This window comes from Hemiscyllium ocellatum, chromosome 20 (genome assembly GCF_020745735.1).
Source record: "Hemiscyllium ocellatum isolate sHemOce1 chromosome 20, sHemOce1.pat.X.cur, whole genome shotgun sequence".
Taxonomy (NCBI): domain Eukaryota; kingdom Metazoa; phylum Chordata; class Chondrichthyes; order Orectolobiformes; family Hemiscylliidae; genus Hemiscyllium; species Hemiscyllium ocellatum.
The window spans coordinates 38,156,686-38,176,557 of NC_083420.1; the positions used below are offsets into that span (position 1 = coordinate 38,156,686).

The following is a 19,872-nucleotide window of genomic DNA, read 5'->3' on the forward strand; positions in this document are numbered from 1 at the left end:
TCCAGAGGGCGATCTGGCTTTCAGTGATAATGAAACAGGAATTCCAGAACTGGGTTCTGTTCACCAGATTTATAGTCCTTTCGTCTCTGTTCCAACACAGGCAAGAAATCCAGGCCAAGGTGTCAGTGACCATCAAATTTTGTTGCAGCATTTATGGCCTGATTGTTGGAGGCACTGATGATATGGATGGAGCATTTGTACCCCTAAGCTTGCAGGTTGAATACCTGCATTGCCAATGACTTGAAATAAGTCGTGGGCCCGCTGAGTATAAAAGCTGGAGCCACTGATTGCTCAAGCTACTGAACGCATATGTAACTAATGAATCGATTGTAAAGACCTCCCTTCTCCAGATATTTCCCAACCTATCCCAAATACCTTACCCTTCCTGAAGTCAGGAATATTTTCCGAGTTTGTGTCCACTACACTCATATCGCGGTCAGAGTTCATCCTCTTCCTGTCTTATGAGTGCTTGAAGAGTCAAACTTGGAAGGCCAGCATAGGAAAGCAGCCTGGACTGTAAAGTAGCAACTTCACATACCTGACCCCAAATGGTGCCTTCAGAATTCTCCACTTGTTCCCATCGCAGCCTCTTCACACTCATGTGACTGGATTCACTTCTACGGTGAAAGCCACGGTGCAGTGGAGGGGGACCAGACGAGGGTGGTAATGGAGGAGGAGGAGGAGGGGGTGGGAGAGGAATAGACTGATGGTGGCTAGAGGAGTAAGAGGGGGGTGGAGGTAATGGAGGTGGAGGTGGGATGACCCTTTTCAACTCAGAGATTAAGGCGGCAGGTTTTGGGTCATTGAACTGTATGGGTGGTGGAGGAGGGGGACTTTGAGGAGGAGGTGGGATAGGATCCGAACATGATGAATACGTTAAGGAGCTTCCATCGTCACTGCTACTGGCATATTCACTGGGGCTGCTTGGGTCATTTATGCTATAGATTCCTTGCTCCTCTGGAAAGGTCATCTTGGGAAAGAAAAGAGCAAGTTCAGCAAAAAGTAAAACAGTAAAAGCCTCACAGAATCCCTGCACTCCATCAGGTCCATACCAACCCTTCAAAGAGAGACTGTCCAGACCCACCCCAATACCCTGTCCTTGTAACTCTGCATATTCCATGGCTAATCCACCTTGCTTGCACATCCCTGGATGCTATGGGTTATTTAGCATGGCCAATCCACCTAACCTGTAAATCTTTGGACTGTGGGAGAAAACTCACACAGGCACAGGGTGAATGTGCAAACTCCACAGACAGTTGCCCAAGGCTGGAATTGAACCTAGTTCCCTGGCACAGTGTGGCAGCAGTGCCAACCAATGGGCCTCTGTGCTGCCCATCTCACAAATCCTTCCCATAAAACTCCATCGTCATGTCTCCTACCCATGTATATATACATACCCTTCTCAGAAGCACTTTTCAGGTTATATAGAGACCATTCACTTCGGTTTGAACCTTTCCATTATTCCTGGTTAGCTATTATTCTATGTATAAACCACTCCAATTTACAATTAAATTCCAGCTTAGAGGCACATTTCTGAAATAACTGTCTTCTTCAGAATCCTGTCAATAATTCAGGTCTGAATATATAAAAGTTATTTATTTGAAATAAATTTAAAATCTTACAAATGTACAAAATTGGACAGGAGAAGGTGTAGCGGGCATGGTGTGACCACTACAAACCATCACCCCACATTCCCCCCCTCATTATCCCCTCAATGAGCCTCTTCATCCAAATAACTTCTCCCCCCTTCCCAACACTCTTTCCTCTCTCAAAGACTCTTCTTCAATGACTTCATCCCCCAGTGACCCACTGACCTTTTAAGTATTTAACACCCAGGAAAATCCCTGGTTCGATTTTCAACGTGAACATGCTGTCACCGCCAATCTAAATGCTTGCTAATAGTCAGCAACTCTATTAGGTTTGAAAAACTTACTTCTTCATAATCGTTCTCTGGGTTCATGAACTCGTCCATGATGGTCACCTTCTGTCCTAGCTGCTCACTCAGGGCATCCAGAAATCGGTCTGTATCACGGCTGCGAGGAGGGCGGGAGAAGGTGAAGAGCTTCTTGCGACGGTGTGGGGGACTGTTCATGACTTCCACGTTCTGGGGTGAGGGGCTAGGGCTGCCGTCTAGGCTGACATAGGGGTGTGGGTCCGAATTAGTCGGGGAGGGATCATTAGGAGCTTGACAACGACAGGAGTGCATGGGATGAGGCTCTGTCTGCCATGACAGAGACATCCCCAACTTTTTACTGCCTGCAATATTAACAAAAACACATCACTTCAAGAATGCGCTTTCTTCAAATGTATAGATATTGGGCAAAAATATGGAGACCCCTCTTTGATGAAAACACCACTTTTTGCAAGGCAGACGTCAGTGGGTCTATTGTCTTTCTACTGTGTTGGACCGTTTATGAAAAGACCAATATAACAACTAATGGTGGGAAGCTGCAATTGACTCAGTTCCACAGGCTAGGAGGGAGCTGTCCCATTTTGCCACATTATAACAGAAACTACAGCTCAAAACTTAATCAGCTGTAAGGTGTTTTAAAATAACCTGTGGTGGTGAAGGTACTGTAGGGCGGCTCAGTGGTTAGCACTGTTGTCTCCCTGTAGCGCTGGGGACCTGGGTTCATCCCAGCCTTGGCCGACTGTCAATGTGGAATTTGCATGTTCTCCCCATGTCATGTGGGTTCCCCCTAAGTGGTCTGGTTTTCTCTTACAATCCAAAGATATGTAGGTTAGGTGGTTTGGACATGGAAAATGCAGTGTTACAGGCACATGGTGGGTCTGGGTGGGATGCTTGTCAGTGTGGAATCGATGGGCCAAATGATGTGCTTCTAACTCATAGGGATTCTATGAATACAAGGTCTTCTGATGTGATCCTGCAGCAATGCTTTCAATGCTCATTCTGCTAAATCTCCTCTAAAGTCTGCTGTTTTCTTCTGCAGTGTTTCCACCAACAATGTTTTACAAATAAACCAGGCCTTCATGCCTTAAAGATAGGAGTCACTACAGAGAGTAGAGTCAGCCAGGTAACCACAGATCATTTCTGGCCACATGTGACATATTGAAGGAAAACACAGATCCAGTGTGTGGCATACGGGTGCTCAAAGTATACCAGGTGACAAGTGGATGCATCTCCAAAGGTCCCTAAATCATCTGGGAAAATCCACCCAGGGGGGTGACTAATCAAAGAATAGTCATCCCTTCAAGCTGAACAGAAGAAAAGAGTGAAGAGCTGCTCCTTCAATCACAGCAATGTGTTCTGGAAGTCCAAGGACCAGGGGGGCTGCCATTGTTTTGCAAAGACCAAGAAAAGATGGCAGGAGGCACGGCCAGGAACAATGTTGATGCTGGGAGAGGGAATGGAGGACTACCTACTCGCCCTCTGCAAGGGTGTGGGATGTTTGAGCGGACATGGAGGCTGCAAGTATTCTGGGGAGAGATTGGGGATTGTAGAAAACTGGGAGAGGAAGGCCCAGAAAGAGATATGGGGCTACAAGGTTCAAAATGGAGCTGTAGAACTGCAAAGTCTGGGTGGTGGGAGAGGGAATGTTATGAATGTGGGGGTGGACAGTGGGAGGGGAATGAGGTCAGGTGCAAACAATAAAGGTCACAAGCAGAGTATTGGGTGGATTAGAGATTAGGGAAGATGGGAGGCCACAAAGGAGCTGTAGTGAAATGGAGGAGGAGGGGGGGCAGAGGGGGGGCTATGGCTGCAGGGAGATGGGGAAGCTGCAAGGGAAATGGGAATTGACAAAGAGGCCAGAGAAAAGCTGAGAAAAGAGAGTGAGGCTTCTTGTGAACAGATGCTAGAAGGATAATAGTAAAGAGAGAAAGAGGCTATTAGGGCAGTGGGACAGACAAGGAGGGTGCACTGTGAATGGCGAAGAGGCAGAAGCTATTAGGGGGTTGGAAGAGAGAGGCAGGCTGTAAGGAAGGGAAAGAGATAAAGAGGCTGCAAAGAAAAAAAAGTTCAAAGCAGTCGATGAAGGAGTATGCAGCTAAAGGGAAACCAGAAAGTGCAATATCACTGAGATAATGAATTACTTGCAAACGAATATGTTATTTCTATTTAAGGCTGTACAGTATACATTCAAGGAAAGTTTTCATGGATGCTGTTGTAAAGAACACTGTGTCAATGATTAAATGTAAACCTGAGATTGCGATCTGAGATGCAGTACAAAGGGTAGTGTGGCCTACTTATCATATTCCAGTTTTGTGAAAATACAATGGAAAGCTGTGACCTCACCGGTCTGTAGAAATATTTTTTTAAGAAAATGGCTTTTTGTGTGTAGAAATATGTATCAATTCTTTGGAAAAAATGTTCTTGCTAATTTCTGCCTGTTATCTTGTTCCAATTTAAATACAGGTATCCCCTGCTATCTGCAGGTAGAGCCTTCCCAGGAAACCTTTTGTACGCGGAAAATGGCGTAAAGCGAAGGAGCATGATTTATATGGGAAAAATTTTGCTGTTTTTCATAAAAGTGAAAAATCCTCTTCAGATTTGCGAAAACAGGTATTAATGTAGGTCTTTTGTAAAAGCGAAGTGGTATAAAGTGAACATTTGAAAAGCGGGGGATATCAGTATTGTCATATCTAAGAGATAAATGCTCTTCAAAGTTGCAACATTAAAGTTTAACTGCATTGATAATAAATGAGGCAAATGATAAATTCTTCTAATTCTGTTGCTACGTCAGTCCAATAGAAACACAGAAGGCAGTGGTACTATCTAACTCTATCACCTGCTTATAAAGGAGTTAGCAAGAATAATAAAGTAGCCCCCAAAAATCAAAAGTAGATCTCGAGGGCATTCCTTTACTCATTAAGAAAAGTCAGAACTGGAAAATCATAGAATCACATAATTTTTAGGGTGCAGAAGCCATTTAGCACTTTATGCCTACACCAGCTCTATGATCAGGTGAGGCAGAAGTTAAAGACACACGTGCTTATGGAGCTACTGTCATGGATTATGGTCTCCATTATAGATACTGCCATGTAACAGCAGTTGGGTCAGGTCCTGATTGAAAGCCACTTCATTGCTGGATGGTATGGATGAAAGAAGTTATAGGCTGGAGGTTGCATCACTCTACCTGAATGGCTCAGTTGTTCAGGTACCGGAGATGTTCTGGGCAGTGGCGGTTTCATCATTTTTCCTGCATAGCCAGACCCTCCACGGGTTTCTATTTCAGCATAGACAGGAGATATCTGAGAACAAAGTCCCACTCCAGTCAGCATCATAGAGAAAGAAGACAACAGTAACAATAAAGTCTTATATTTACAGTGCCATTAATATAATAAAACCTGCCAAGTTGCTTCCCAGGAACATTATAAAATGAAATCAAGCCACATAAGCAGATAGGTTCCCTCACACGACCATCTCTTTCCTGCCTGACAGGTACACACATATCAAGGACACGTCATATCTGATCCTTGAAAAAGTTCCACATTTCAATGACATCCTTCCCTGACAACCTATGCTCCCAACTTATGCTCCTCAGATCCTGTCTTGCAGCATCGTATTTACCCTTTCCCCAATTGTAAAACCTACCCTGTTGCACGCACCTATCTCTCTCCATAACCAAGGTGAAAGTCACAGAATTGTGGTCACCATCACCAAAATGCTCACCCACTAACAAGCCCATCACTTGTCCCGGTTCATTACCGAGTACCAAATCCAATATGGCCTCCCCTCTGGTCAGACAATCTACATACTGAGTTAGAAAAGCTTCCTGGACACACTGCACAAACACCGCCCCGTCCAATCTACTTGATCTAAAGAGCTTCCAATCAATATTTGGGAAGTTGAAATCGCCCATGACTACTACCCTGTGGCTCCTGCACCTTTCCAAAATCTGTTTCCCAATCTGTTTCTCCACATCTCTGCTGCTATTGGGGGGCCTATAGTAAACACCCAACAAGGTGACTGCTCCTTTCCTATTTCTGACTTCAGCCCATATACCTCCAAAGGCAGATCCCCCTCGAACTGCCTTTCTGCAGCCATTATACTATTTCTAATTAGCAACGCCACACCCCCTCCTTTTTTACCACCCTCCCTAATCTTACTGAAAGATCTGTACCAAGGAACCTCCAACAACCATTCCTGTCCCTCTTCTATCCACGTTTCCATGATGGCCACAGCATCGTAGTCCCAAGTACCAATCCATGCCTTAAGTTCACCCACCTTATTTCTGATACTCCTTGCGTTGAAGTATACACACTTGAACCCATCTCTGTGTCCGCAAGTATTCCCTGTCAGTGCTACCTTCTCCACAGCCTCCCTACATTCTTGGACATCCTGAAAAACAGCTAACCTACTTGCTGGACTACAAATCCGGATCCCATCCCCCTGCGAAATTAGTTTAAACCTCCCCGAAGAGTGCTAGCAAACCTACCTCCCAGGATATTGGTGCCCTTCTGGTTCAGGTGCAACCCGTCCTGCTTGTACAGGTCCGACCTTCCCCAGAATGCAATCCAATTGTCCAAATTCCTGAAGCCCTCCCTCCTACACCATCCTTGCAGCCAAGTGTTCAACTGCACCCTCTCCCTATTCCTGGCCTCACAGTCACGTGGCACTGGCAACAGCCCAGAGATGACGACTCTGTCCGTCCTAGCTTTTAGCTTCCAGCCTAACTCCCTGAGCTCCTGAATGACCTCCACACCCCTCTTCCTACCTATGTCATTGGTGCCAATGTGCACCATGACCTCTGGCTGCACACCCTCCCCCTTAAGGATTCTGAAGACACGGTCCGAGATGTCTCGGATCCTGGCACTTGGGAGGCAACAAACCATTCGAGAGTCTCGTCCATGTCCACAGAACTGCCTGTCTGTATCTCTAACTACAGAGTCTCCGATAATTAGCGCTCTCCTCCTCTCCCCCTTTCCCTTCTGAGCCTCAGAGCCGGACCTTGTGCCAGAGACCCGGTCACTGCAGCTTACCCCTGCTAGCCTCCTCCCCCCCTCCCCCAACAATATCCAAAACAAGGTTCAGACAGAGCTGGGGAGGGATACAGGATAGCCAGGAGGGAGCTGAAGAAAGGGATTAGGAGAGCTAAGAGAGGGCATGAAAAATCTTTGGGGTTATCCCTGATCCTACCCGCCAAGGCCTTTTATGCGTATGTGAGAAACATGAGAATGACAAGAACGAGGGTAGGTCCGATCAAGAACAGTAGTGGGAGACTGTGTATTGAGTCGGAAGAGATAGGAGAGGTTTTGAATGAGTACTTTTCTTCAGTATTTACAAATGAGAGGGACCATATTGTTGAAGAGGAGAGTATGAAACGGACTGGTAAGCTAGAGGAGATACTTGTTAGGAAGGAAGATGTGTTGGGCATTTTGAAAAACTTGAGGATAGACAAGTCTCCCGGGCCTGATGGGATATATCCTAGGATTATGTAGGAAGCAAGAGAGGAAATTGCAGAGCCGTTGGCAATGATCTTTTCGTCTTCACTGTCAACGGGGGTGGTACCAGGGGACTGGAGAGTGGCGAATGTTGTGCCCCTGTTCAAAAAAGGGAATAGGGATAACCCCGGGAATTATAGGCCAGTTAGTCTTACTTCGGTGGTAGGCAAAGTAATGGAAAGGGTACTGAGGGATAGGATTTATGAGTATCTGGAAAGACAATGCTTGATTAGGTACAGCCAGCACGGATTTGTGAGGGGTAGGTCTTGCCTTACAAGTCTTATTGAATTCTTTGAGGAGGTGACCAAGCATGTGGATGAGGGTAGAGCAGTGGATGTAGTGTACATAGATTTTAGTAAGGCATTTGATAAGGTTCCCCATGGTAGGCTGATGCGGAAAGTCAGGAGGCATGGGATAGTGGGAAATATGGCCAGTTGGATAGAGAACTGGCTAACCGGTCGAAATCAGAGAGTGGTGGTAAATGGTAAATATTCAGCCTGGAGCCCAGTGGCAAGTGGAGTTCCGCAGGGATCAGTTCTGGGTCCTCTGCTGTTTGTAATTTTTATTAATGATTTGGAAGAGGTAGTCAAAGGGTGGGTCAGTAAATTTGCAGATGATACAAAGTTTGATGGAGTTGTGGATAGTGAGGAGGGCTGTTGTTGGCTGCAAAGGGACTTAGATATGATGCAGAGCTGGGCTGAGGAGTGGCAGATGGAATTCAACCCTGTCAAGTATGTGGTTGGCCATTTTGGAAGGACAAATAAGAATGCGGAATACAGGGTTAACAATAGGGTTCTTAGTAAGTGGAGGACCAGAGGGATCTTGGGGTCAATGTTCATAGCTCTTTGAAAGTTGCCATTCATGTAGATAGAGCTTGTAAGAAGGCCTATGGTATATTTGCGTTCATTAGCAGAGGGATTGAATTCAAGAGTCGTGAGGTGATGTTGCAGCTGTACAGGACCTTGGTAAGGCCACATTTGGAATACTGCGTGCAGTTCTGGTCGCCTCACTTTAGGAAAGATGTGGAAGCTTTGGAGAGGGTGCAGAGGAGATTTACCAGGATGTTGCCTGGAATGGAAAATAGGTCGTACAAGGATAGGTTGAGAGTGCTAGGCCTTTTCTCATTGGAAAGGTGAAGGATGAGGGGTGACATGATAGTGGTTTATAAGATGATCAGGGGAATAGATAGAGTAGACAGTCAGAGATTTTTTCCCCAGGTACAACAGAGTGTTACAAGGGGACATAAATTTAAGGTGAAGGGTGGAAGGTATAGGGGGGATGTCAGGGGTAGGTTCTTTACCCAGAGAGTGGTAGGGGCATGGAATGTGCTGCCTGTGGGAGTGGCAGAGTCAGAATCATTTGTGACCTTTAAGTGGCAATTGGATAGGTACATGGATAAGTGCTTAAGCTAGGACAAATGTTCGGCACAACATCGTGGGCCGAAGGGCCTGTTCTGTGCTGTTTTGTTCTATGTTCTATCTGTATCAGACTATATGGTCAAATGTTTGGTCTAAAGGCTAGGTTTTAAAGAGTGCTTTAATGGAGGCAGGTGATTGATGTATGGACACGAGGTAGTAGGAAGGGAATTCCAAAGCAGAGGAACTAGCTAATGAAGGCCCAGCCACAAACGCTGGAGTGATTAAAACCGGAGATGCACAAGAGGCTGGGATTAAATGACCACAAATATTTTGGAAGTCTGCAGGGATGGAGGACATTACAAAGATAGAGGTGGGGAGAGGCGGGGGGGGGGTGGGGGGGGGTTGGTGGAGGGTGTAGGTCAAGGCCATGGAGAGGTTGGAAAACAATCATTACAGTTTGGAAGTTAAGATTTTGTTTGATCATGAGCCATTCAGCAAGCACTGTGTTGATATAATAAAGGGACTTGTGTGAGTTAAGACAAGGGCAGCAGGAGTTTGAATTACCTCAAGATTACACAGTATAGAGTATGGGAGACCAGCAAGCAATACATTGAAATAATCAAGTCCAGAGATATGAAAGGCACAAACAAAGGTTTAATTAACAGCAAAATAACCTAAAGCATTGGCAAAAATGGACACGTTTTGGAAATGAAAATAGGCAAATATTATGATAGCGCATATATATGGTCAGAAACTCACTATGGGGTCCAATTTAATACCACCGAGACTGTGAAAGGATATTTTTAAGCTCAGATTGTTGCCAGGAAGGAAGCAAGTCTGTAGCTAGGGGTTTGAAGCAGGGACCAAAAATATTGACTTTATCCTTCACTGTATTTAATTAGAGGATTTTATTTGCCTGGTAAGTGGTTGTCGGGTAAGCAGTCTAATGACTTAGCATCAATGGAGGAATTGCAAGAACTGGTGGTGAGGCACAGCTCTCGCAACTCAACGCCAACGTACATGTGAAAATTATTCACTCAAGTTATGTCACAGGGAGAGTGACTGGAAATACATTGAAATGTAGTACTCACCTTTCTCAGGTTGGGTGTCTCAGGGAGAGATGTACCATCTCCTGATTGTCGCTCTCCAGGAGTGAGGCGGATATACGTATCTCCAGCATCCCCAGGACCTCCTGCAAATAACATGTAGATTTGCAATCATCATATTCTGGTATTTTGACATTGTTACTGTGAGAGATGTGGGGTATATTAGAACATTTAATATATTGATGGGTCTGAAATAAGTCAGTGATTTCTCAAAGTAGTACAGTGTTACAGAAATGACCTGATAGAGCAAGTACACAATGCCATAAGCTACTTTGGTCGATCAAGAGAGAATTAGAGTTGAATAAATGCTGCAAACAGCTTCACATTGGCTGGATAAACCTGAGTAACCAAACATTGGCTTGATTCAGTGGACACAATGTTGCGTCTGAATCAGAAGGTCATGGGCCAAGGGCTCACATTAGATCTAGGCTGTGAGTCCAGTATAGTACTGAGCGATTGCTGCACTGTCAGAGGTATCATCTTCAAAGACAGCATTAGATCTTTGCCCTGTTAGCCATCAGCTGGATATGAATATTCCATTGTACTAATCAAGACAGAGAATAGGCTGTGGGGCAAGGTACAAGCCTAGTTTTGTAGTCACAATTCTAAGTGAGGCTCTGAGGATAACATCTAAACCTTGAATAGAGCTCTCAGTATTTCTTCAAATGTCTCTAGAGACCTAGATCTGTCCTGTCAGATAACAAGAACTGATGATTCACAAGATCTCTTAAATTCCTCCATAAATTGCTTTTCTGGCTGAGCATCAAGGTATTTTTTCTCCTTAAAATGAGCAGTGTTACATTCTTCTCTTAACACAAATCACTTTAATTACCAAATCTGAAAGACGCTGACAGGATCCAATTTCCTCATTTCCATCAGACAATCTGCCTTTTATCAAATACGCTGGAATTCTGCAATTCAACTCTAAACCCAACCTCAAACATGGACAGTAACCATTTTCAAAAGGAGAGTACTATACTGAATTACAAAGATGTAGTGACAACCTTAGCAATAACAAATCTATATGTATGTTCATTTACACACACACACAGACACACATACACCTTGTTGCAAACAACATAGCTAAAATCTAACTTACAAAAAACAAATTCAACCTACAAAAGAGCAATCTAGACTCAATGCAATGAAGTAAACCTCAAGTACAGGGTAAGTAAAAAGCCCGACTCCAAACTTTGATGGGATTGTCACTCTGGCTGGACATATCTTGGAGATATCAAAGCATAACCCCCTACTTCCAACCACTTTATCCATTCCTGGTGCTGGTCCACCTTAGCAAGACCTTACCTCACAACAGCCATGTGCAAACAAATTGACTGCTTTTTTTCTAATGATTCCTGACAAACAGCAGTCAAACAATCTTTTCTCCCACATGTCAACGTTTTTAGAACTAACAATTACAACTATTCAAATAAACGCTGTTAATGCCCCTGTTTTTGCCCTCTGTCAAGCATTATTCGCTGCAGTGATCTGCAGATGGCGTTTAATTCCTGGAAACTCCACTCTGAGTACCAAATAAAACACAAGCAGTTACATGGCAGTAAGACCTAAATGGAAAGGGCCTTGGGTTACATGACCTAGTTTGTTTATTATGATCAAAAGTAGCACTAAATAAAGCCTCACTGGTGAGACTTCATCTATGTGTAACAAAATGATACCTGGTCTATGGGTACTGAAATAAACAGCATGCTTCATTTCTGCATTTGCTGGAAAGGCACAGACTTAAAAGGAATACAATCAAAATTATTAACAGCTTAACTAATTGTGGAAACCAATGTGATAGGTTGTACAAAACATCGGCCATCAATTAAATCGAGAAAGCAGAGAACAAAGATGGCTTTGACAAAGGTTTATTTACAGAGAACAATCATGAAACATAAACTTGGGAATGACTGAGTGAACTCACTCCTTGCAACCCTTCAAAAAAGTGTTAGACATGTTTTGTTAATCTATTGGAGATTATGCTAAGGGAAACTAAGAGTGCAGTTTGTCTTCCATTTGCCTGACAGCCTGAGAGGATGTTTTGATCAAGGTTTCCTGAACTGGCTGCAGTTGGATAGATTTTGTGCAGCTTTTATTTGAAATTCATTCACAGGATACAGGTGTCATTGGATAGACCAGCATTTATTGTCCATCCCTAATTAAAGATCAGTCATGTTGCTATGGTTCTAGAGTCAAATGTATGTCAGACCAGTTATTGACTGCAGATTTCTTTCCCTAAAGGAAATTGTGAACCAGATGGTTTTTAACTTTTTCTAATTGCAGCATTTCTGTTCTGCTGAATTTAAATTTCACCATCCGTGATGGTGGGATTCAAACCCTCAGAACATTAGCTTGGGGCTTTTACTTGTCTAGTGACATTACTACCACCTCACTGCTTCCCAAAGCTAATTCAACATGGTGTTAGGTAGATCTTGATTAAGATAAATGGTATAGCTTTTTCATGGAAGCAGCACAGACATATTGGGCTGAACAACTTCTTGTAGTGTATGACTCATTGATTCTCAGTCTATTTGCACCTGGGAGGATAGAGATAGAGGGTGAGTCCAAAAGAAACTGACAAAAGGTTACAAAAGGAGATGAAACATAATTGCTTGGTCTCCTTTTGTCACCTTGTGTATATTGCATAGAAAAACAAACCCAACTGCAAATCAAGAAACAATCTCATACAATGAATTTAGATTCAGAGACAATGTGATAAAACTCCAAACTGAAAGTAACACCAAGAAGCAGATAGTCCAAGTGAGCAGCTATGCCTGAGGAAAGTGTAGCCAGTCATTGTAAACAGTATGTTCAATGTGATGATATACTGGAAATCACAGGATTTGAATGAGGATTGAGACATTCGTTCAGAAAGTCTCTAATGCAAAACATTAACTTGTTTTCTTCCTCGTTGTTCTTGAGAATGTTACCATGTATTTCAAGCATTTTCAGGTCCTATTTTTAATCTAATTTCTGTTGGCCATAGTCATAAGTTAATTAAGACAAAGAATGGGAAGAATGTTTGTAATGACTATTGGAAAAAATGTAATACAAAAGGTGGGGAACACAGCAGCAAAATGTTTTGGAGTGTTTGGTGAGTGACAAAATGAAAATGAAAAGACAAGGTTTCAAATAAGATTAAGTCTTGGTTGTGGAATGTTGTTTATTCATTTTCTTGCTAGTTTTCCTAATAGCTGCTGATTCTTTCAATTCTTTTTATTTTGGGTTCAAAAGACAAGAGGATTTTGGAGATGGTATTGTTGCTTGGCAAGTTTGGACCTGGTTACATCAGCCTGTCCTATTGCACTTAAATCCCATATAACCCAGATAGCTGTCTAAATGGCTGAGAGATGGAGGAATGTGCGTTGGACTCAGGTTCTCGTTTATCCAACATTGATCCTCTGAGGAATGGCAGCCGTGGAACAAAAGATCTTGGGTTAAGTTCCAGCAGCCACTTTAATCACTGTCTGTAACTGGAGAATGCAAAGTGAGGTTGACTCACATAGAGGCAGTAGCAACACTGTGCCTTTGTTAAATAACCATCCTGCTTTGGAAGGACAGCCACTTGGCAAGAGACAGCTAGATTAACATTATCAGTTGGACGCTTCTAAGCAAATGCACCTTTTGCCTTAACAGATGGAGACAGCGTTGCTGTTCATATTTCATCACTTCTGTTGATCTTTTAGATTTCCAGCTGCTTCCTTTATTCCTCATTGTTTACTGTAAAGATTATCTTACAAGCATAGCCACCTTATAAATTCAATGCTGCTGTCTGTTGCTCTTCCTTTAGTGATTCAACATGTTTTCCATGTGTGACATCCTGTACTTGAGGGAATGGGCAGAAAGGCTTTCCTCTTTCCCTGTATAATGGCAGCACAGGCAAGCTACTTTTCTTGAATATAAAATGGAACATTTTGCAATGATGACACTGGTGCAAGGATCAGGGGAAGACTGTTATGACTCTTTAAGTAGTAGTACTTTGATGTCTGTTTCTGTGCTGTACAACTCTATGACTCAATAATGTGCTTGTTGTGGTTCAACATATAGCATTTTTGCCAGAATCCCATTCCAGAGATTTGAACACAATAATCCAGGACAATGTTTTCAGTGTAGCACTGAAGAAGCGCACATCAGAGTTAGTTTGGGAGAAAAAAAATGTGTGAAGACTGAGAAATTAGGCTTCCTTCATTAACATTGCATGAAGTTATAATCTTCCCAAAAAGAGGTTAAACCAAAGCGCTTTCTAATCTCAGACAGACATGAAAGATTTCTTGACTGTATTTCAAAGCATATTTCTCCCTGAACTATCATTACTAAACCAGATGATCTGATCATTATCACATTGCTGTTTGCAGACCTTGCTATGTACAGATTGGATCCTGTCTCTCCATGAGTGTATCTCCTGCAGAAGCACTTTAGCATGAAATCTGTGACACTAATGTTATTATTGTACAGCCACACTGCACTGGAGCTAGAACTGAAAGAAGTATGCCCTAACTGTTGGCTCTCCTTTACTGCCCTACTGCCTGCTCCTAAATTGCTGGTCACTCCCATCATTACTGAGCACCCCATTGGCCACTACTCTAGCCACTGGTTATACTCCTATTCACGACTACTCACTCCCCTCATCACTGGCCTCTCCCCTCATCACTGACTGCTCACTGGCCTCTCCCCTCATCACTGGCTGATCACTGGCCCCTCCCCTCATCACTGACTACTCACTGGCCCCTCCCCTCATCACTGACTGATCACTGGCTGCTCCCTTGGTCATCACTCTCAATATTGACCACTCCCCTCATGGCTGACCACCTCTTGGCCACTTCTCTCATCACTGGCCACCACATTGACCTGGCCCCTCATCACTGGCAGTCCCATTGGCGACTCCCCTCGTGGTTGTTTGCCCCTGACTTTGCACCTCTCTGACTGTCCAGCTGGCCCACCCCATTGCTCACCAGCCTTGCTGTTAGCTGTGTCCCCTCAATACCCTGCTCATCACTCACTCACAGGTGGGAGAGTGAGTGAAGTACCAAGGCCTCTTTCTGTGTGATCCTCTTCCTAGCCCCTTTCAGGGGTACCGGGCTGCTACATGAGATACATTTTAAATATTAAGTCTTTACACAAATTCTGTGTTGCCACTGGAAGTGACCTTAAAGGATCTGTGACTAGATGGGCAGTGAGAGCACCCCCCTACAGCTGCAGTGGTAATAAACACAGCCTTCCTATATTACAACAGAAACATCAATCAGACATGGGACACCCTGAGGTTATGAAAATATTTATACAAAAGTAAAAATTTCAGCATTTTGCATTAATATCAATAGAGCCTTGTCAGAGTTGATGAACAATATAGCCATCAGCAACGGTTACCTTCATCCTGTTTTCTGCACCATTTGGAAACTCATGAATAGTTGAAGCTAATGGGTAGGTAACGCTAAAGAGAGCAGAGGGAAGGTGCTATCTTATTCCTTCAACTGATGCCCATGCCTGGGAAAGTATTGGTCTCACCCTGTCACCCCTGAAGGTGTACTTTACAAACCTGATGTGGCTGTAAACACTGACATTCCAGCACAACATGAAACTGAAGCAAAATTCTGCGAGACTCCCGACTGGAATAAATCTGAAACTCCTGGGCCTACAGAGCATAAAGAAGTGGCAGGTGGAATACAATGTGGGAAGGTGTGAGGTTGTGCACTTTGGTAGGATGTATAGATTATCTTCTAAACAGGGAAAGGCTTTGGCAATATGAAGCACAAAGGGACTTAGGAGTCTTAAATCAGGATGTTGTTAAGGTCAACATGTAGGGTTCAGCTGGCAGTTAGGAACGCATTGTAATTTTTGCATTCATTGCAAGGGAGCCAGAATGCAAAAGCAGACATTTACTGTTGAAGCTGTATAAGGCTCTGGTCAGACTATATTTGAAATATTGTGAGCAGTGTGGGCTTTGTATGTAAGGAAGGATGTGCTGGTGTTGGAGGGGGTCTAGAGAGGGTTTATAAGTATGATCCTGGGGATGAAGGGTTTGTTATATGGGGAGCGGTTGAGAACTCTGAGTCTGTGCTTGAGGGAGTTTAGAAGGATGAAGGGGGATCTCATTGAAACTTCCAGAATACTGAGACACCTGAATAGAGTTGAGGTGGAGAAGATGTTTCTGCTAGTAGGAGTGAGGACCCAGCCTTAGCATGAAGGGACAACCCTTTAGAACTGATATGAGGTGATTTTTTTTCAGTAAGAGAATGTTTCTTCTTATTCATTCATGCGATGAGAGTGTTGCTGGCTAGGCCACCATTTATTACCCCTCCCTAAGAGCCAACCACATTGCTGTGGGTCAGGAATCACATGTAGGCCAGACCAGGTAAGGTTGGCAGATTCCTTCCCTAAAGGATAATAGTGAACCAGATGGTCATCATTAGACTCTGAATTCAAGATTTTTATTGAATTCAAATTCCACCATCTGCTGTAGCAGGATTCGAATCCAAATCCCCAGAACATTACTTGGGTCTCTGGATTAACAGTTCAGTTCATTTTCACAGAGGACAGGTCATTGAGTGTATTTAAGATGAGATAGATAGATTCTTGATTAGGAAGGGGATCAAGGGTTATGGGGAGAAGGCAGGAGAATGGGATTGAGAAACATATCAGCCATGATCAAATGGCAGAGGGAACCCAATGGGCCAAATGGCCTAATTCTGCTCCTGCATCTTATGGTCTTATATTTGCTGAACATAAGCCATCAGAAATTTCAAGGTCTGCCTTTTTAATGTTCAACTGTTCACTCTATTGATGCCATCTGGCCAGACTGATGATTTGAAGCAGGCAGTCAGCAGATTACAGTGTGGCGTGTGAAAAGAAAAATTATGTTCATATAAAGATATGAAATGGAATTATCCTACACACAGTGAGCTAAACAGGTCTTGATAACCAGCAATGATTAATCTGATTAAAGGAGATATTATAATAGAAAGCAATAGGAGTCAATCAAGAAACCTAAAACTAAAAGTAGTAGGAGAGAGTAACTGATGAGAATGAAATGCATTAAACATACCCATGGTGCAGTTGTGGACATGCATTCTGCCACAGCCACTGACTGCCATGTGTATAATTAGTTTAATCAAATTTTAGCAAAACAGCTTTCTCCATTTCATGATTGTGCTGATTCATGCTGAGATACAATTCTTGTGCACTGACTCTGTACCTCAGAAAATGTTTAGTGTGTGAATGCAGTACCATTTGGAAAATATAGACACAGGAGAAATCATAGGCGAAAGGCAATACTGCAAATTAGTTTTGGGAGTGTGGTGTTGGAAAAGCACAGCAGGTCAGGCAGCACCTGAGGAGCAGGAAAATCAACATTTCGAGCAAAAGCCCTTCATCAGTAATGGTGCTGGGAGCCTCTGGGGTGGAGAGATAGATGGGAGGGGGGGTGGGACTGGTGGGGAGGTAGCTGAGAGTGCAATAAGTGGATGGAGGTGGGGGTAAAGGTGGTAGGTCAGAGGGCAGGATGGAGCGGATAGGTGGGAAGGAAGATGGACAGATGGGACAGGTCATGAGGGCGGTGCTGAGCTGGAAGGTTGGAACTGGGATAAGTTGGAGGGAGGGGAAATGAGGAAACTAGTGAAATCCATATTGTTGCCATGAAGTTGGAGGGTCCCGAGGTGGAAGATGAGGCTTTCTGCCTCCAGGCATCGGGTGGTTAGGGAATGGTGATGGAGGAGACCCAGCCCTGCATGTCCTCAATAGAGAGGGAGGAGGATTTGAAATATTCAGCCTTCAAATCTCTCCTTTGAATCCTTCAACTTCCTCCAGACCCCAGAAGGGGATAGGCATGGGCACCCACATGGGCCCCAGCTATGCCTATCTCTTTGTTGGCTACATAGAACAGTCCATCTTCCGCAGTTACACCAGCACCACTCCCCAACTTTTCCTCCGCTACATTGATGACTGTATTGGTGCCACCTCGTGCTCGCACAAGGAGGTTGAACAATTCATTAACTTCACCAACACATTCCACCCCGACCTTAAATTCATCTGGATTATCTCAGGCACCTCCCTCCCCTTCCTGGACCTCTCCATCTCCGTCAGTGGTGACCCACTCAACACTAACATTTTGTGCAAACTCATCGACTCCCACAGCTACCTAGATTACACCTCCGCCCACCCTGCCACTCGTAAAAATGCCCTCTCTTATTCCCAATTCCTCCACCTCCACCACATCTGTCCCAAGAGGACCAGTTCCACTACTAGAACACATTTCTTTAACGACCACAATTTCCCCTCCCATGATCGATGACGCCCTCCAGTGCATCTCATCCATGTCCTGCACCTTGCCCTTGAACCCTATCCCTCCAACCACAACAAGGACAGAACCCCACCACCACCCCCGGTCCATCCCACCAACCTCCATATACATCACATCATCCTCCGCCATTTCTGTACCTACAAGTGGACACCACCAGCAGAGATACATTTCCCTCCCCACTCCTTTCCACTTTCCATGAAGATTGTTCCCTCCACAACTACCTGGTCAGATCCATGCCCCCCAACAATCCACCCTCCCTTCCCAGCACCTTCCCCTGCCACTGCAGGAATTGCAAAACCTGCACCCACACCTCTCCCCTCACCTCCATTCAAGGCCCCAAAGGAGCTTTCCACATCCATCAAAGTTTCACCCCCGCTTCCACACATGTCATTTACTATATCCGTTGTTCCCGATGCGGTCTCCTCTACATTGGGGAGACAGGAGGCCTACTCGCAGAGCGCTTCAGAGAACATCTCCGGAACACCTGCACCAACCAACCCCACCACTCCGTGGTCGAACATTTTAACTCCCCCTCCCACTCCGCCGAGGACATGCAGGTCCTGGGGCTCCTCCATCACCACACCCTAACTACCTGATGCCTGGAAGAAGAACACCTCATCTTCTGTCTCGGGAGCCTCCAACCCCATGGTATCAATGTGGATTGCATCAGTTTCCTCATTTCCCCTCCCCCCACCTTATACCAGTTCCAACCTTCCAACTCGGCACTGCCCTCATGAACTGTCCTACCTGTCCATCTTCCTTCCCACCTATCCGCTCCACCTCCCCTCCAACCTGTCACCATTACTCCCACCTCCATCTACCTATCGCACTCTCAGTTACTTTCCCTCCATCCCCATCGCCCTCTCAACTATCTATCCACCCCGAGGCTCCCAGCCTCATTCCTGATGAAAGGCTTTTGCCCGAGACGTTGATTTTCCTGCTCCTCGGATGCTGCCTGGTGACAGGAGAAATGATAGACAGGTCTGTTTCTGTCCTCATCTAATGTCTGTACAGAACCTTTTCAGCATAGCTCATTGGACAGAAAACAAAAACAGATACCTCTGACCAAGTCGTTACATGAATTAGATCACCAAGCTTTACACTAAAACATGCGCATTTAATACTGCTACCTGCTGTGGATTCTTTGGAAGCACGGACACGCACACTGCCGTGATAAACCGATGAGGTTCTGACAGAGTTACGTCGAGGCCCTTCAGATATCAGCTCACCTTCTCCGGACTCTGCAGAGAGGGTCAAAAGTGGTCATGTGCTGTGATTAACATAACAAACGCACTTTAAACATTGTGATTGTAAAAGTCAAAAACACACCATAATTCCATGCAGAATTTGAAATTAAATATCATAGATTGCACTGTGTATATAAATTAAGTACCAAGAGTGGTCAGCACGAGAGAAATATCACCAGGATCCATCAGCCAGTATGAGATGTCACAGTGATCCCTCACACGTGAGAGGTCACAGTGATCCCTCAGACGTGAGAGGTCACAGCGATCCCTCAGACGTGAGAGGTCACAGCGATCCCTCAGACGTGAGAGGTCACAGTGATCCCTCAGACGTGAGAGGTCACAGCGATCCCTCAAACGTGAGAGGTCACAGCGATCCCTCAAATAAGAGAGGTCACAGTGATCCCTCAAATAAGAGAGGTCACAGTGATCCCTCAAACGTGAGAGGTCACAGTGATTCCTCA

At 44.5% G+C, this 19,872-nt stretch overlaps 1 protein-coding gene across 1 annotated transcript in view; it reads right to left on the reverse strand.

Annotated features, from left to right (window-relative positions):
* LOC132825218 (delphilin-like) overlaps positions 1 to 19,872 on the reverse strand; it is a 61,260-nt gene that overhangs the window by 23,172 nt on the left and 18,216 nt on the right. The window contains exons 8-9 of the mRNA XM_060840280.1: positions 1,934 to 2,256; positions 539 to 970 (exon numbers count right to left, since the gene is read on the reverse strand). Of these exons, the coding sequence (XP_060696263.1) occupies positions 539 to 970; positions 1,934 to 2,256 (755 nt within the window). The remainder of the gene's footprint in view (positions 1 to 538; positions 971 to 1,933; positions 2,257 to 19,872) is intronic.